General features: G+C 31.2%; 1 protein-coding gene and 1 long non-coding RNA gene across 2 annotated transcripts in view; one reads left to right on the plus strand and one right to left on the minus strand.

Moving 5' to 3' along the window:
- Positions 1-838: 838 nt before the first annotated feature.
- The window catches only part of LOC105141509 (uncharacterized), a 17306-nt gene continuing 2310 nt past the window's right edge, over positions 839-15834 (minus strand). Inside the window, exons 2-3 of the long non-coding RNA XR_845398.1 lie at positions 14798-14807; positions 839-1020 (exon numbers count right to left, since the gene is read on the minus strand). This is a non-coding gene — a long non-coding RNA (uncharacterized LOC105141509). The remainder of the gene's footprint in view (positions 1021-14797; positions 14808-15834) is intronic.
- Positions 1016-3972, plus strand: LOC105141508 (probable arabinosyltransferase ARAD1). The gene is made up of 2 exons (XM_011048740.1): positions 1016-2490; positions 3276-3972. The coding sequence occupies exons 1-2, from the start codon at positions 1516-1518 to the stop codon at positions 3828-3830; spliced, it is 1530 nt and encodes a 509-aa protein (XP_011047042.1). The 5' UTR covers positions 1016-1515; the 3' UTR covers positions 3831-3972.

Consider the following 15834-nt stretch of genomic DNA (forward strand, 5'->3'; position numbering starts at 1 on the left):
TAATATGTTTCTAAATATAAAAATACTTTAAAAAATAATCACTATAACAATATCAAATTAGCTTTAAAACAAATTACAAATAAATTCTTTAAAGACTAAATAAATAATCCGACACAAGGTTTTTTTTTTACATTTAATATATCCATAAATCCATATTTATTTATAGATTATATCAAGTTTAAATTCTATTACAATTTTTTTTCCTTATGAATATTCAAAATATATCTACTTGAAATAATAATTTAAGAGTATCTAATTGTTATTCAATTGAAGTCCTTGAGTTGTTTATTTTTATGGTTGAAATCATATTTCATGATATTTGAAAATTTATTTTTGTTTGAAATTAATTTATTTTTATTGTTTTGGAATTGTTTTAATGTTTTGATATTAAAAATAATTTTAAAAAATAAAAAAAAATATTATTTTCATATATTTTGAAGTAAGTTTTTTTTTAAAAAACAACCACTACTATAATTTCAGGCATTAAAATAGTTAAATTAAGAACAATTTTAGAGGAAAAAGCAATAAAATTCTATTTGTTGTTTTATTTGGATTTTCATATCCAAATATGAATTTTATTAAATAGTAAAATCATAAATAAACACTAATTTAAAGAGGTAAGCTCAAGCTATCCGTTTCTCAAAAGAATCTTGTTAGTAACAAAACATGCTAAAGATAAGAGGCCAAAGAAGCTATCCGTTTCCTTGTAGAATCTGAGTTTTGCGTGTAATAACAACAACTACTACTATCACTATTTCCCTTAATTATTATTATTATTAATTAACACTACAATGTATAACATCTTGATATAAATAAGGGTAACAAAAACTCAAAACAGAAAGCCATTAATAGCCCAAAACAAGTACTCTACAAAAGAAACACGCAGAGGGAAAAGACAAAGAAAGAGGGAACAGAACGAGAGAGAGAGAGGCGCAAAGCCCGCTTCTACTGATAGACCCTATCCTCACGCTAACTTCAGAGTCCTTCCTTTTGTGTTTTGTTTTTGCACTCAAAAGAAAACTGGCAGAGAGAGAGAGGGAGAGAAGAACAACGGCCAATTTTGGTGTGTGCTCGTTTATTTTCTACGGTACGCTTCTATACACCGTGTACAACGAACAAAGAAACACCCCTTTTGTTTTTCTGGTTCTTCCTATATGATTTCTTTGGTGGGTTTTTAATCTTTTCACTTTTTGAGTGGTTTTTGGTCTTTTTTTCTGTTGGTGGGTTTTGTTCTGAATGACATTGAGCTGGTTTTTCACTTTCTAGCCAATGTAGGCTGAGGAAATCAATTTTGATCTATTTTATGCAGTCTAGAGGCGATTTGGTTTGTTGGGTATTAAATTTTTTTGAAGAATATTGGAGAGATTGTAGAGGGAGAGAGATCTTTTAGCCGATGTGATTGACATAGACAATCATATTGGCAGTAATGTGATGTTTGATACAAGATATTATAGCTGATTCTCTCTCTCTCTCTCTTTTTATTTTTTATTTTGTTGGATTATTATTTGTATTGCAATGGCTGAGAAGCACGCCTCATCATCCCTTGGGGTTATTTCTAGGAAATCTATGTTTTGCTTGTTTTTTTTAGTGTCTGCCTTGTTTATACTGTCATGGTTTCTTATGTTGCGTTCCACGGGCAGTGCCGGAGTTATTGACCTTAGTTTGTTGCCTCATCCTAAACTTAATTCTGTGATTGATAATGGCAATTCCGCATCCTGGAATCGGAATGATGTTGAAGCCTCGATTGGAAATCGAGCACGAGCAATTCCTGTAGACAATGAAGGAGATGGAGGAGAAGAAAAACCTCAAGAGAAAGATGATTTAGGAGATGTGAAATGTAACAGTTTTGATAATAATTGCAATCAAGTTCTTAAGGTTTTCATGTATGATTTGCCTTCTGAGTTTCATTTTGGACTCTTGGATTGGAAACCTCAGGGGGATAGTGTTTGGCCTGATCTTAGAGCTAAAGTGCCTGCATATCCTGGTGGGCTGAACTTGCAACATAGTATTGAATATTGGCTCACAATGGATCTTCTTGCTTCAGAGATTCCTGGCATTCCTAGAGCTGGTAGTGCAGTAAGGGTTCAAAATTCTAGTGAAGCTGATGTTATATTTGTGCCATTCTTTTCTTCTATAAGCTATAACCGATATTCCAAGGTGAATCCACACCAAAAGAAGAGCAAGAACAAATCATTGGAAGAGAAGTTGGTCAAGTTTGTGACTTCGCAAAAGGAATGGAAGAGGTCTGGGGGGCGAGACCATATCATTCTGGCTCACCATCCAAATAGCATGTTATATGCAAGGATTAAGCTATGGACGGCAATGTTCATACTTGCAGACTTTGGGAGGTATTCTCCAAATATAGCAAATGTTGGCAAAGATGTGATTGCACCATACAAACATGTAATTAAAAGCTATGCCAACGACTCCTCTAACTTTGACAGCCGCCCGACTTTGCTGTATTTTCAAGGAGCCATATACAGGAAAGATGTATGTTCTCCTCCTCTTTACTATTTCTGCTGTTAATTGTTTTTTTTTTTAAATTTCTACTGCAATAAATACTTATCTGCCACAAAATTTTCTTTTTGACATTTTCCATAACGTAAAAATAAGCTATAGATACAATTTTATGTATTAAAAACATAAACTGGCATGCACTTCCCAGTTCCCTCCTCATTGTTTCTTTTTCTGTGAAACAGAGATTGTCTAGATTATGATAATTTCATGGATCAAGTGTCAAACTACATGCCAATAAAATAATAATTTATTCTATTTTGAGGCATCGATTTCATCTTATCAACTTACTGAGTTTTTGTATGTGCATATCTTATCATGTAGCTGTCGAGGTAAAATAATTGGCAAACTTGAATTTTTGGCTCTGAAACTAGCGTGGACTTGATGTCTATATAGTTTACTTCTTACAGATGTAATGAACTAGCCATATGCACATGAATGGAGTTCATTTGTGGTAGTTATTCCAGCCTGCTGTTGAGGATTGGTTGTGTTTATAAACTCCAAAAACACCAAAGCATCTCATGAAAATCTGCCATTATAATCCTTGCTTGCTCTTCACTATGTCAAAAGACATATTTGACTTGCTGAATGTTTTCCGCCACGGAAACACATTTCATGTCCATTAGATTCTGAAAAACCAACTATTTAAGATGATCCAGTATATTTCTTTTCATCGAACTGTTATTATTATATGCGTCACTGTAGGTTGGCTTTACATTACTTATTCCTTGATTCTTCAATTTTGGATTTCACGCACTCAGGGTGGCTTTGCTCGGCAAGAATTATTTTATGCTCTAAAAGATGAAAAAGACGTGCATTTTCAGTTCGGTAGTGTACAAAAGGATGGAGTGAGCAAAGCTTCTCAAGGAATGCACTCCTCCAAATTCTGCCTTAACATAGCAGGTGACACGCCCTCATCAAACCGCCTCTTTGATGCCATTGCCAGCCACTGCGTTCCGGTCATCATCAGTGACGATATTGAGCTCCCTTATGAGGATGTCCTTGACTACTCTCAATTCTGCATATTTGTCCGCACTTCAGATGCTGTCAGAGAAAAGTTCCTCATAAACCTTGTCAGGAGTATTAAGAAGGATGAATGGACTAGAATGTGGCAGAGGTTGAAAGAGGTAGAAAACTTCTTTGAGTTCCAATATCCATCAAAGGAAGGCGATGCAGTTCAAATGATATGGCAGGCTGTAGCAAGAAAAGTCCCTGCAATTAGGTTGAAGGTAAATAAGTTTAGGCGATTTTCTCGTTTTGGGACCCTTAAAGATGGAATGTTAAGAAAAATACCATCACCTAGTAATTTTTGGTGAAACATTCAGTGTTTCTTTATAGTGAACTTTGAGGTTCTGTTTATATATAAAGTTGAGAAATTCAATTTATTCTCACTGCAGATTTTGACAACACTTTTGTAAAAATAAAGGTTTAGGAAATTAGACGATAGGGTTTCAAGCATTTGGTTTTCGTGGGTGTTCCGGCATCGCTTATATTTTCTCTCAATATTACCGTCTTTGCCGTCTATATATTATCTCCAGATTTGACTCAGTACATACCGCACCGATTATTTTCTCTGGTTGTTGATAAATTCTTCCCTTCATTGAAGAGGAGTATAGTGAGTCACCATAGCCAGGAAGTCCTGCTCGGTGGTATTGCATTGACCTTGCTGTATCAGTCTCTATGAGAAAAAAAATCAAAAAATTAATTAAATTGAAAAAACTAAAAAAAATAATTGAAAAAACTGAATAATGAAAAAACATTAAATTAATTAGAATTTTTAAAAAATCAACTAATTCGGGTCTAGTTTTATAAGTCTAAAATTAAAAAAAAAAGAACCGAACCGAGAAAATAAAAAAACCGAGCCAAAATGGAACTGGTTTTTGTTTTAAAATAACCAAACTGAACTGAAACCGGTCAATTTGAACTGATTTTAATTTAATTTTTTATTTAAAAAACCTTTTTTTTAATAAAAATCAAAGTAAATTAAAAATAATTATCATAGTAACTAGATGTTTTGATAGAAGAAATTAGAATTTTTTCTTTGTAAAAGATCACCTTTATTTTTATAAAAATAAAAAAGTTGACATAAATTTAAAATAAAATAATAACTAGAAAGCGAATATATAATCAACAAAACACAATAAAAAAATAAAAAATTTCACTATAATCACATTGAAATAAGCTAAGAGATATATGACTAATAAATCTATATGTAAATCAATTTATGAGATATACATAAATAGAGTAGAGTAGAAGGAATATAAATATCCATTTAATATTATATTTTTAAGACTCTTTAAGAATATCTTATTAAAACCTTATTATAAAAAACTCTGTCAATCAAGAACTCTAGAGAAAGAAAAGGAGTATAATATTTTTATTATACATTTTGAAATTGTCCTTTTAAAAATCCTAGTAAAAGACAAAGAGTACAAGATTTTTATTATACATTTTGAAATTTTCCTATGACAAACCTTGTCAATAAAACCTAACGGCACATCATGGGGACAGCCTAGGTTGCAGATAAAAAAGAGGAGAGCGCATATCTGTCTCCCTCATATGTGAGAATAGCAACGAATGTCTCTTGGCAGACACATGTCAATCTTGTATACGAATATTTTAAAAGATATGCAAGGTCATCCTTGTCGCACGTGGTGAAAGGTGTTCCAAGAGTCACTATCTAATTATTGTATTGATATTATCACAAATTTAAAGGATAAAAAAATAATTATAGCAAATAAAAAAAATACTAGTATTTTTAGCATATTGGGGTAGGCTCGTTATATGATTTGAATGTAATTTGAAAATTTTGATAAGTTTTTTATTAATGATTTTTCTACAGTTTAAAATAAGGATTTATTTATGTAAATAAATTTAGTATTTTGAATATATTATAGGCTCATGTGCTTAAATAAATTTTTATAATAAAAATATTTTTCACAATTTGTATATTGGGATAAAAAATATTTTTAATTAAAATTTATGAATATTTAAAATAATTATGAAAATTTTCTGGTCAATTTTTGACATTTAAATACCAATCTATTTGTAGGTCCAATATTTATATCAAAATATTGACCATTAATTTCATGAATTAAAATTTGTAGGGGTTATTGAAATATTGACTAAGTTCTCATGGATCCAATACACTAGTTATTAAATCCAAAATGCATGCTAATATATATATTTTTGTAAAAAATGCTAAAACATATTTTTATATATTTATATTTTAAGCAAAAAAATAATTTTATTTTTATTTTTAAGAGACTTGACCATATGCAACATGCAAAAAGAAATTTTTTATTATATATATATATATATATATTTTGTATTTTTACAAGATCACATTTAAAAAAAAACACAATCATAACTCAAAAACTTAAAATGCATTAACTAAACAGAAAATATTAACTCCTTCGTACCATATTTTATAGATTCCAAATCAAACAAACATGTAAATATAACATATCAAGACAATCATTAACATATCAATACATTACATTTGAATAATAGAAATCAATCTCATGAACTTCACTTTCAAGGTTTGTAGATGTATATAACTTCCAAGCTTGAAATCTTCAAATAAAAATAAATTTTTAATGATGCATTTCCTTTCTTCTTATCTCTAAAACTATTAAAAAAGAATTTAACCCTCAAAATTTTGAACTAGATTGGATTTCCTAAACTTAAATCAAAGTTTCTCTTTTTCTTTTTTTTTCCTCATGTTTTTTTTTTTCCTTTTCTTCCCCCATTCTTCCTCTTATTACCTCTTTTTTTTTATAAATGGATTCAGAGCCTCTAAATAAATTTATTAAGGTTCTAACAAACCAAAACTAGGTTGGTTTAACCTCTGGATCAATGATTTTTTCTTTACATAGTTTTGCTGTTACCCAATGTGAAGTGTTTTTAACATTTTAATATTAAGAGAATGCTTGTAAACCCTTGATAAGAACCCGCTTAGAGTTTTTAAGTGTGAACACACAGAAAAGTTAGGTGGTTTTGTGTAGATGAGTGTTTGAGTTAAGGTTGACTAGGTTGATCATTTTCATGATTTCGTTGGAGTAATATCAACATCAACATCACTTAAGATCACCTAATCATGGTAGAGAAAATGCATATCTTTTGATTTGATCTATTCTTATTTAATTTAAAGGTCTGTAGCTTCACTTTTATTTATTTAAAAGTGTCAATTCAATTAACATCGAATCTAAAAGTACAATAATGGTTAATTAGAGACAAGATATTATTAAGATCATGAGAGAAAATAGGAAGAAAACATTTTATATCATGGAAATGAGGTTGTACAGGGGGTGTTTTTTAGTTGAATAATAGTGGTTACAATCTTAAAGGTGACTGAAAACACTGTATTCATTCATCTAAAAGTGACTATTAGATCAAACAAAACATTGAAGAAGGTGCATAGTAGCTGAACTACATAGTTTTGGCTAAACCCTATAAATTAGGATTTTCTAATTTGGGTTATGAAAAACTTCAAATAAATTCTTATTTTTTTAATTTTACTCATAATTTCCTCTTGAATTTTTAATTTCATGCAATTTCAACTTTGTCAAATTCAATTACCAACCTTGGATTTGATTGCTTTTTATAGTTTGATCATTGGTTTTGATTTGTTTAATTGGATCATTAATTGATAAATAAACTTTTAATTCTCTTTGATTTGACCTCTTATTTTACTGATTTCAATCCTTGAAGTCATTTGTCTTTTACAAGTTGATCATTAGCTTACGAATTGTTCAATTAAGTCTCTGATTACCCATTAGATTTTGAATTTTATGCAATTAAGCTCCTGGTTTGACCAATTATACTTTCTAGAGTTCAATTTCAGTCCCCCAACTTTAATTTGTTTAATTTAACACCCAATTGACTTCAAAAATTAATTTTTTTTTTGTGATTAAATCCTCAATGAAATTACTTAAGCATTCAAAAAATTCAATTAAATCCTTAAACACCAAAATAGAAATATTTTCATTAATGAGACATTTTATCAATCAAAATTGAGTTGTTAATTTTATCAATCTTTTACATTTTAGTCTCCCAACATTTTACCTCTCATTTTACCTTCACCACCAATTTGGGTAGTTTTTTAGGTTTTCTTCACGTGTATTCTCGTATAATTATTTTTTAAGGTAAATAAAGAAGGATAACAACAATGCTCATGCTTTTATGAACAAACATGCTGGATTCTCATTTGAGCATATTTAATGAACATTGATTTCTCCTTTTTCTTTAGTTCATGTGTGAAAAGCAATTTCCATAATATGTGATTGGGTTCTATAACCTTTAATATAAACTCCCCTTCATCTAGGCAATGCATTTAGCATTATCCTCATATAATGCTGTCATTGCTTCTTTTATCAAATCCCCTGGTTCTTGATTTTCCATCTATGTGGGAGTTCTATCCACCCGAAGCTTTTCAATCTCAGCTATGCGATTATAAAACCAAGCCAGACGGTTTTCTTGATTTCCATATCGAGCATTATTCCATTGTTTCAGGCCCTTTGCAATACAACTGAGCTTTTTCAAAAGCCTGAATCTCCTGGAAGTTCAATAAAAGCTGGCTGCCATGATGATTGAAGAGTTTCCTGAAACTGAAGATTATATAACCAGCAGTCAATAAATCGAAAAGGCCTCCATCCTTTATCTTGCTCATGGTTTCCTACAATCAATTGCCCGTGATCAGAAAGACCTCTTGGTAACATTCGTAGAATGGAATCTCTGGAATGTGAGTGACATTCAGGCGAAGAAAATGCTCTATCGACACGGCTCCTAGAGCCTCCTCTAAAACATGTGAAGCTATGCCCCGTTAAGGCATGTTCAATCAAGTTACAAGAATCTAAAAATCTTTTCAAGTCATTAGAACCTGCAGCATTGATGAATCTACTGTTTCCCTCACCCTTGGCCAAAGTCTCATTAAAGTCACCAATCATTACCCAAGGAATGTCAAATGCAGACTTCAGAATGATCAAATTCCTCCATGAAGACTGTCGCTGATGCACTGTGCAGGGGGCATAATTCCCACTACTGCACAACGAAAACTGGATTCAACATGCTGCCCTAATAGGCCAATCAAACCATCACCGTATTCTATAGAGTGAACCTGAAATTTTGCATCATCCCATAGAACCAGCAATCCTCCTGAACGATCATCTGAATCTAGAGCCCACCATTTGAGATCCTTTCCATTCCACAGCTGATAAATATTATTATCCATACAAGTATTCAACCTAGTTTCTAAGAAAAACACACTGTTACATCATGTGGAGAAATTACCTTGGAAACAGACCTTCGTTTAACTTCGAACCCATACCACATATATTTCAAGAAAATATCTTCATAGAAGTTTAATGTACATACCTATCAGACCAAGATTCCATCACTGTATGGACTCCCAGTCCCCAACCTCTCGTTCCAATCGATTCCTTATCTCAGAAGAGAAGTCCTCTAAATTATTACCTTCAGCAATATGAAGTGCCACTCCATCGACAATCGTCTTGCTTATCTCAGCATCAGTATTATTCCTGAATGAAGAATCAATAATCTGTCTACCCCTCTCCTGTTCCCATCTGAAATTCCCCGTTCGGATGCCATTGTTCATTGAAGATTCATCAACCCCCTCTGTAGAGCTGTCCGTTGCTGTGTTTTGAAAGCATCCTGTATTGGAGAGAAACTTTAAATTTTGGGCTTTACTCCTCGGAGACATGCTGTGAAGTCAAGCGACTGCCATGGGCCTCTGCGATGAGTTCTGGTGTTCAGTGCTAACTATAGTAAATCTTGTTTCAGATATATGAGCAGGGAGCCCATTTACTGAGAGCCGAATAGCTGTGAAACCTCAATATCCAGGTCCATGTAGGCCATGGTATTTGACAATAGGATATTATTGGAAGAAGGATGAGTATAATATAACATAAAAAAAAAAGTAATGTAAAGTCACAAACTTAAAAATAAATAAAAAATTTGAGAGAAAGATATTTTTTTTTTAAGCTTGTTTATCTATCCTTTTTCTTTATGCTATTTAATAATACTAAATTAGAAGTATTTTTATAGACATAAAATTTTAAATAATTAAGGAATTAAATTAATATAAGAAAATTCTAATATGAACGTGAATTGTATCTTGTTAACTAAATCGATTGATCGATTTATTTAATCTAAGTGGTTATCCAGTCTCAACTAGTCGACTTGTTCTCAATTAATTGATCAGTTCAACTAATTTCTAAAAAATCAATTTACTTTCAACATCTACCTTTAAACTTATTTTCTTTGTAAATCCCAACATATTTCTCATCTTGATAAAAACATCATTTTTCAATGGCTTTGTGAAAATATCCACGATTTAGTTTTGTGTTTTCATATATTTGACTTCAACTTATTTGTTTATAATGCAATCTCGTAGGTCATGAAATCTTGTGTTAATATGCTTACTTCTATCATGAAATACTAGATTCTTTACTAATGTAGTGACTGATGAGTTGTTCATATAAATTTCAGTAAGTTTTTCTTGTCACATTCACGATTCCTTTAATAATCCGTTTAGCCATAAGAAATGAAAAACACATGATAAAGTAGCTATATATGTAGCTTTACATATTGACAAAGTGACTATAGATTGCTTATTTGAACTCTATGTAAATAATGTCTCCTATGTAGAAAACAAAACTCGTAGTGCTTTTTCTATTATCCATATCTCCAATTCAATCACTATCACTATAATTTATAAGTTCAAAGTTATTAGAATAACATAGAATAAGCCAAAATTAACAATGCCTTTAATACACCGAAGAATTCAATTCAATGATTTGAAGTGTGTCATGGTTAGTGTCTCTATAAATCTTCTCATAAGTCCAACTCAAAAAACAATATCCGGACGAGTGCATGCTAAATATCTCAAACTCCCAACTAAGTTTTTGAATGTTGTAGAGTTTATCTTCTCTTTTTCATCATTCTTTGATATCTTTACTTCATACTCAACCATAGTATTTACTTTTGCACAATCCCTAATCTTAAACTTTTTGAGAAGCTCCCTTGCAAACCTCTCTTGATTAACAAAGATTTCATATTCTCATTGTTTGATCTTAATTCATAAATAGTAGGACATGAAACCAATATCCATCATCTTAAACTCCTTGATCATTGCTCGCTTGAAGTCTCTAAACATATTTGGATTATATCCTGTAAAGATCAAGTCATCCACATATAAATATACAATAAGAGTATGATATTTACATAGATAGCATATCTATGAGGGCATTTACCAAATCCATTCATTAAGAAATAGGCATCAATGTGACTATACCAAGCCTTAAGGGTTTGCTTCAATCTATACAAGGTTTTGTTCAACTTTAATACATTGTCTTCATGTCCCTTCACTTCATATCCTATATGTTGCTTAACATAAACCTCATTTTCAAGAAAACTATTAAGAAAAGATGATTTGATATCCATTTGATAAATTATCTATCTATGTTGGGCAATAATGATAATTAATTGAATGATCTTTAATTTAGCAACTAGAGCAAATATTTCATCACAGTCAATCCTATGATTTTGACTACAGCTTTTTGCCACTAACCTTGTCTTATACATCTCTACTTCTCCTTTGATATTAGTCTTTTGTTTGAAGATCCATGTAATACCTATTGAACTTTTTCCTCTTGGTCTGGGAACTAATTTCCATGTGTCATTCTTTTTAATTAATGCAATCTTTTTATCTATAACAATTCTTTATTTTACATATTTTATTGCTTCTTTAAACACTATAGTTACCTCATATAAGTCATCAAGGCTCCTCATCTTTGTTCATGCATTTACTGGAGTGCCACAACTTGATCTTCCACTAGAAAAAAGATGCCAAAAAAGAAAAAGAAAAATTTAAGCTAATTGGTGTTTGTGGAGGTATAACTATAGGTTCTTGATAATCTTTATATCTTTCCTACTCTTCATCAATAATTGGTAGGAAGTCATATTTCTCACCATCATCTACCTTCCAATCCCAAGCTCTTTTTTCATTGAATTCAACATCTTTATTAATACCATATTTCCTTCATTAAGGTTATACAACTTGTATCGTTTAGACTTTTGTTTATAGCTTACATAGATCATCTTTTTGCTCTTGTTTTCTAGATGGGTCCTTACTTAATTATATATATGCATATAGTCAATCCTCCAAAAAACTTTCATGTCAAAAACATTTGACTCTCTTTCACTCTATAATTCTTGTGGAGTCATGCCATTTAAGCGTTTAGTAAGACATTTATTTGACAAGTAAATAGCACAATCCACAGCTTTGGCCCAAAACTCTTTAAACACCTTCTTGGTTTTGAGCATGCTTCTTCCCATATTAAGAATGTTTCTATTCTCTCTCTACTATGTCATTTTATTATGGGGATCTAGGTCTCGTTAGGAGTCTCTTTATATCATGATCTTTTCAAAATATACTAAAATCATTAGAATAAAATTCACCTCTTATTTGTCCTAAGTGATATAGAATAACCATTTTCTTTTTGAATTAATGCTTTAAACTTCTTAAAACAACTAAACATATTAAACCTTTTCTTTTAAGAAGTATACCTAATTTTTTCCACTTAATCACCAATAAAAAGTAAAAAATATAGATTTTTATCAAATAAACATGGTTTGATAGGACCTCAAAAATCAACATATATTTCTTATAGGGGTTGACTTTCTTTTGATTTAGACTTCTTTAGAAAGCTCTTGCAAAATTATTTACCTACTAAACATCATTCATACAACTGATTTGGATGGATAATAGATGGTAGACCTTTCAACATCTCTTTTTGTGCTATTATCTTCAAGCTATCAATGTTTATATATCCAAGTCTTATATGCCAAACCAAGTCTAATCCTTCACATATGCATTTAGGTATATCTGTTTCTATGTTTAGCAAGAACATTAGATTTTTTTTTCATGGCTACTTTTGCAATTATAACTCCTTTAGTGTCAAGTAATGCCAAAGTACAACATTTCATCTTAATATCATACCCCTTTCCTAGTAATTATCCTAAGCTCAATATGTTGTTTTTCACTGATGACTTTTATCTTTTAATTTAATCAAAATCAAACATTTTCCTTTCATGAAAACCTTTGAATGATTAGTAAAGGTGACATTACCTTACCTCTAATCGCTTTATCAAGCTCCATAAACTTATCTTTATCTCTATATATATCGTTGCTGGCTCCAATATCTAGATACCACATGTTCTCTTTGTCTCACATTCTCTCATCACACACTATTAATAGGGTGGTCTCCTTCACCTTTTCTATCACTAGATTTGCATTCTCCTTAACCCTCTTTGTTGGACTTCTACAATCCCTTATATAATGGCTTACCTTTTAACAATTATAGCATTCAATTTTTGATTTGTCAAACCTAGATTTCAGATTGCCATTATTAGTGTAACTGGTAAACTAGTTTGTTTTATGCGGTCGACTGATTGACTTGTTGAGGCTGCTACGACCTTCTTTTCCAAATCTATCTCTTTCTTTGTTTTGTCCACATCCTCTACCCCTTGTGAATATCCAAAACCATTTTACTATGAAAAAGTCTTTGTTTATCCACATCTTCTTAAATCTTATTGAATTTTTTTTTTATGGGCTTGCAATTTTCCCATGAGACTTGGGATTGAAAGAACATATATATTTTATGACTCCTCTATCACAACCACCAAATAATAGAATGTCTTTTGCAGTGAGCATAGGATCTTCTCTACCACACGTCTCTTTTCCATCTTCTTCCTATATCTCTTCATTTGATTATATATGGTCAATACTCTTGCAAAGTATTCTAAATAAATATTTTTTTAATCAAGCATATGTAACTTTTCAAAGTCACCACGTGACTTTTGTAAACATATCTTCCTCACATTGTCAACTCCTTGGTTTGATTCATGCAAAAAATTTTATGCTTATTTGGTCATGGTTATGTTTGTCACTATCTCAAAAATGGTATCTAGACAATAGTTGATGATTGTTAGTGCTTATTGATCCTTCTTTCATGTCTTTTGTATAATCTCCCTTTAGAATAAAGTCAATGTTACTCTATCTATAGGCTCCTCAAAGTCTTTTTCAATAATTTCTCATACATCTTGGGAACCTAACCAAGCTTTTACTTGAATAAACTAAGTTTCATAGTCATTCTTTGTTAACATAGGATAATGAAGTGGGAAGTTTGGATTAATCATGTAAATAATCAAACCTGAACTCTAATACCACTTGTTGAAAGAAGGATGAATGTGCTATAAGATAAAAAAACAGTAATGCAAAGTCAAAAACTCAAGAACAAGAAGAAGACTAAGAGAAATGTATACTTTTATTAGATCTTTTTCTAAACTCTCTTAACTATTCTCTCTTTTTGTGTTAAATAATTTTATATTACAAGCCATTTTATAGGCATAAATGTCCTAAATAATTAAGAAATTAAACTAATATAAATAAATTCTAATTTGAACAAGAATTGTATTCATCAAATGAACCAGTCGATTGTTTCTCAACCAATCAATTGATTTATTTAATCCAACCAGTTAATTAGTCTCAATCAGTTGACTAGATAAACTAATTTCCAGAAATTAGTTTATTTTCAACACATACAATCCTAAAATTTCTGGGAATAAATGCTCTTGTTCCTCTATGATTCTTGCTGAGGATTTATCACCACTCCAATGTGTGTTATACATCATGAAAGTATGTTGAATCTTGTAGTCGACCACTTGAGGTATACTGATTGGGAGAGTAGGTACAACATCCACATTTTTTCCACATTCCCTGATCTGTCTAAATTTTCAGACTAATCATCTGACTCATCATCTTCAACTTACTGTAGTGTTTCCAAAAAGAGTATCTATACTGTATGGTATTGAATCACTGTCCGGGTAAGGTAGAGAATCAGTCTCAGAGATTGTAATACGATAATCATCATCGTCTTAACGTCACTTCAGAATGTAGAGTATTAGAATTCTGGGTGCCAATAAGAAGTCGTATGACATATAATGAAGAGAACCTTAGGCTGATTTTGTCATACCCTATTAATCTGCCCATATCTTGTAACAGTTTTGTGAGACAAGCTATATTCCATCCAGATATTGGTAGATTTGTAATAGAGATCCATGCTAATCTGTGTGCAGCACAATCTGATGGGAGCCATCATAGTATATTGGTGAAGAAACTTGGCTAGATTTCTTATTTTTCTTCTTCTGCTGCTTTTTTTTTATAGTAAAAGCATTCATCATAACATTATGGTCATCAAACAGAATAAGAACTTGAGTGGCCACTAAAAAGTAATCCAGTCTGGACTAATTATTGTTGAATATATCTATAGTCCATACCTTCAGATATCCACCCAACTAAACTATTACAAAGCCATTTGATATCAAAATCACGAGAATCATGAATAATCAGTTTATCATTTAAATTATGATCTAGGTTTAGAAAATCATCAGAAAGAAGAGTATGGTGGTTGGCTTAATTGTTTCATCTGAGATCAGAACATCTGCATAGCTTCGTTCATCCCCCAATCATAATGGAACTGCAATCGTACGGGCTGTAGGAGGTCATGATTATGTAGCTGGTATACCCTTTTGTTTCCTTCCATACTTTAATTGTTCATATGTAGCACAAGTATTTGAAATTATAGAGATTATTCATGGCTAAATGCCGTTATGTCATCATTCGTAATGAACAAAATGAAGTGGAAAATTTATAATTTCATCACTGTCTACAAATTTTATATTCCAAGTCACCCATTAATGGGTAAGAATTTTCAAGCCACTTTAAGCTTAAAGATCCTTTTTGTTGTGGTTTCTTTACTACATAATAGCGTAATTGTTTTTTCTTCACAAGCAAATATACCATTTTCTTTTCCTTTTAAGTGAGATAGGCTTCAACTATACATAAGAGGAATTTTTGTGTTTATAATTAATGATCTAGTTCAATCTGGTTTAAACTAGAACCAACAGAATAGGGTTCTGTGGATGTGGCACCCTAATGATCTAATCTGAAAGTGAATGAGATTAAATCCATTCTTATAACTTGCCAGAAAAACTAAGTTGAAGGTCGTGAGGGGCCTAACCAAACTGTCCGATGGTATCAAATTTGTTTCTCATGACTTGAAGTGATGCAACTTGCATCTTTATGGTGATGATGATATTATGATGTCTTTAGTGTATGTTCTGAAAAGTTTTTGACTTCTAGATATCAACTTTGTAAGGCTTGCCTAATAGCCTAAAATGTGACATATATTTCATGATTTGTTAGAAAAAATTTGGTGGAACCTACATACACTCTTT

Source organism: Populus euphratica, unplaced genomic scaffold, assembly GCF_000495115.2.
Source record: "Populus euphratica unplaced genomic scaffold, PopEup_1.0 scaffold206.1, whole genome shotgun sequence".
Classification (NCBI taxonomy): domain Eukaryota; kingdom Viridiplantae; phylum Streptophyta; class Magnoliopsida; order Malpighiales; family Salicaceae; genus Populus; species Populus euphratica.

Excerpts from the sequence above, each read along its gene's own strand:
- LOC105141508 (XM_011048740.1), top strand. The coding sequence starts at position 1,516 with ATGGCTGAGAAGCACGCCTCATCATCCCTTGGGGTTATTTCTAGGAAA. Across the intron at positions 2,491-3,275 it reads GAGCCATATACAGGAAAGAT|GGTGGCTTTGCTCGGCAAGA; the intron begins GTATGTTCTCCT and ends TCACGCACTCAG.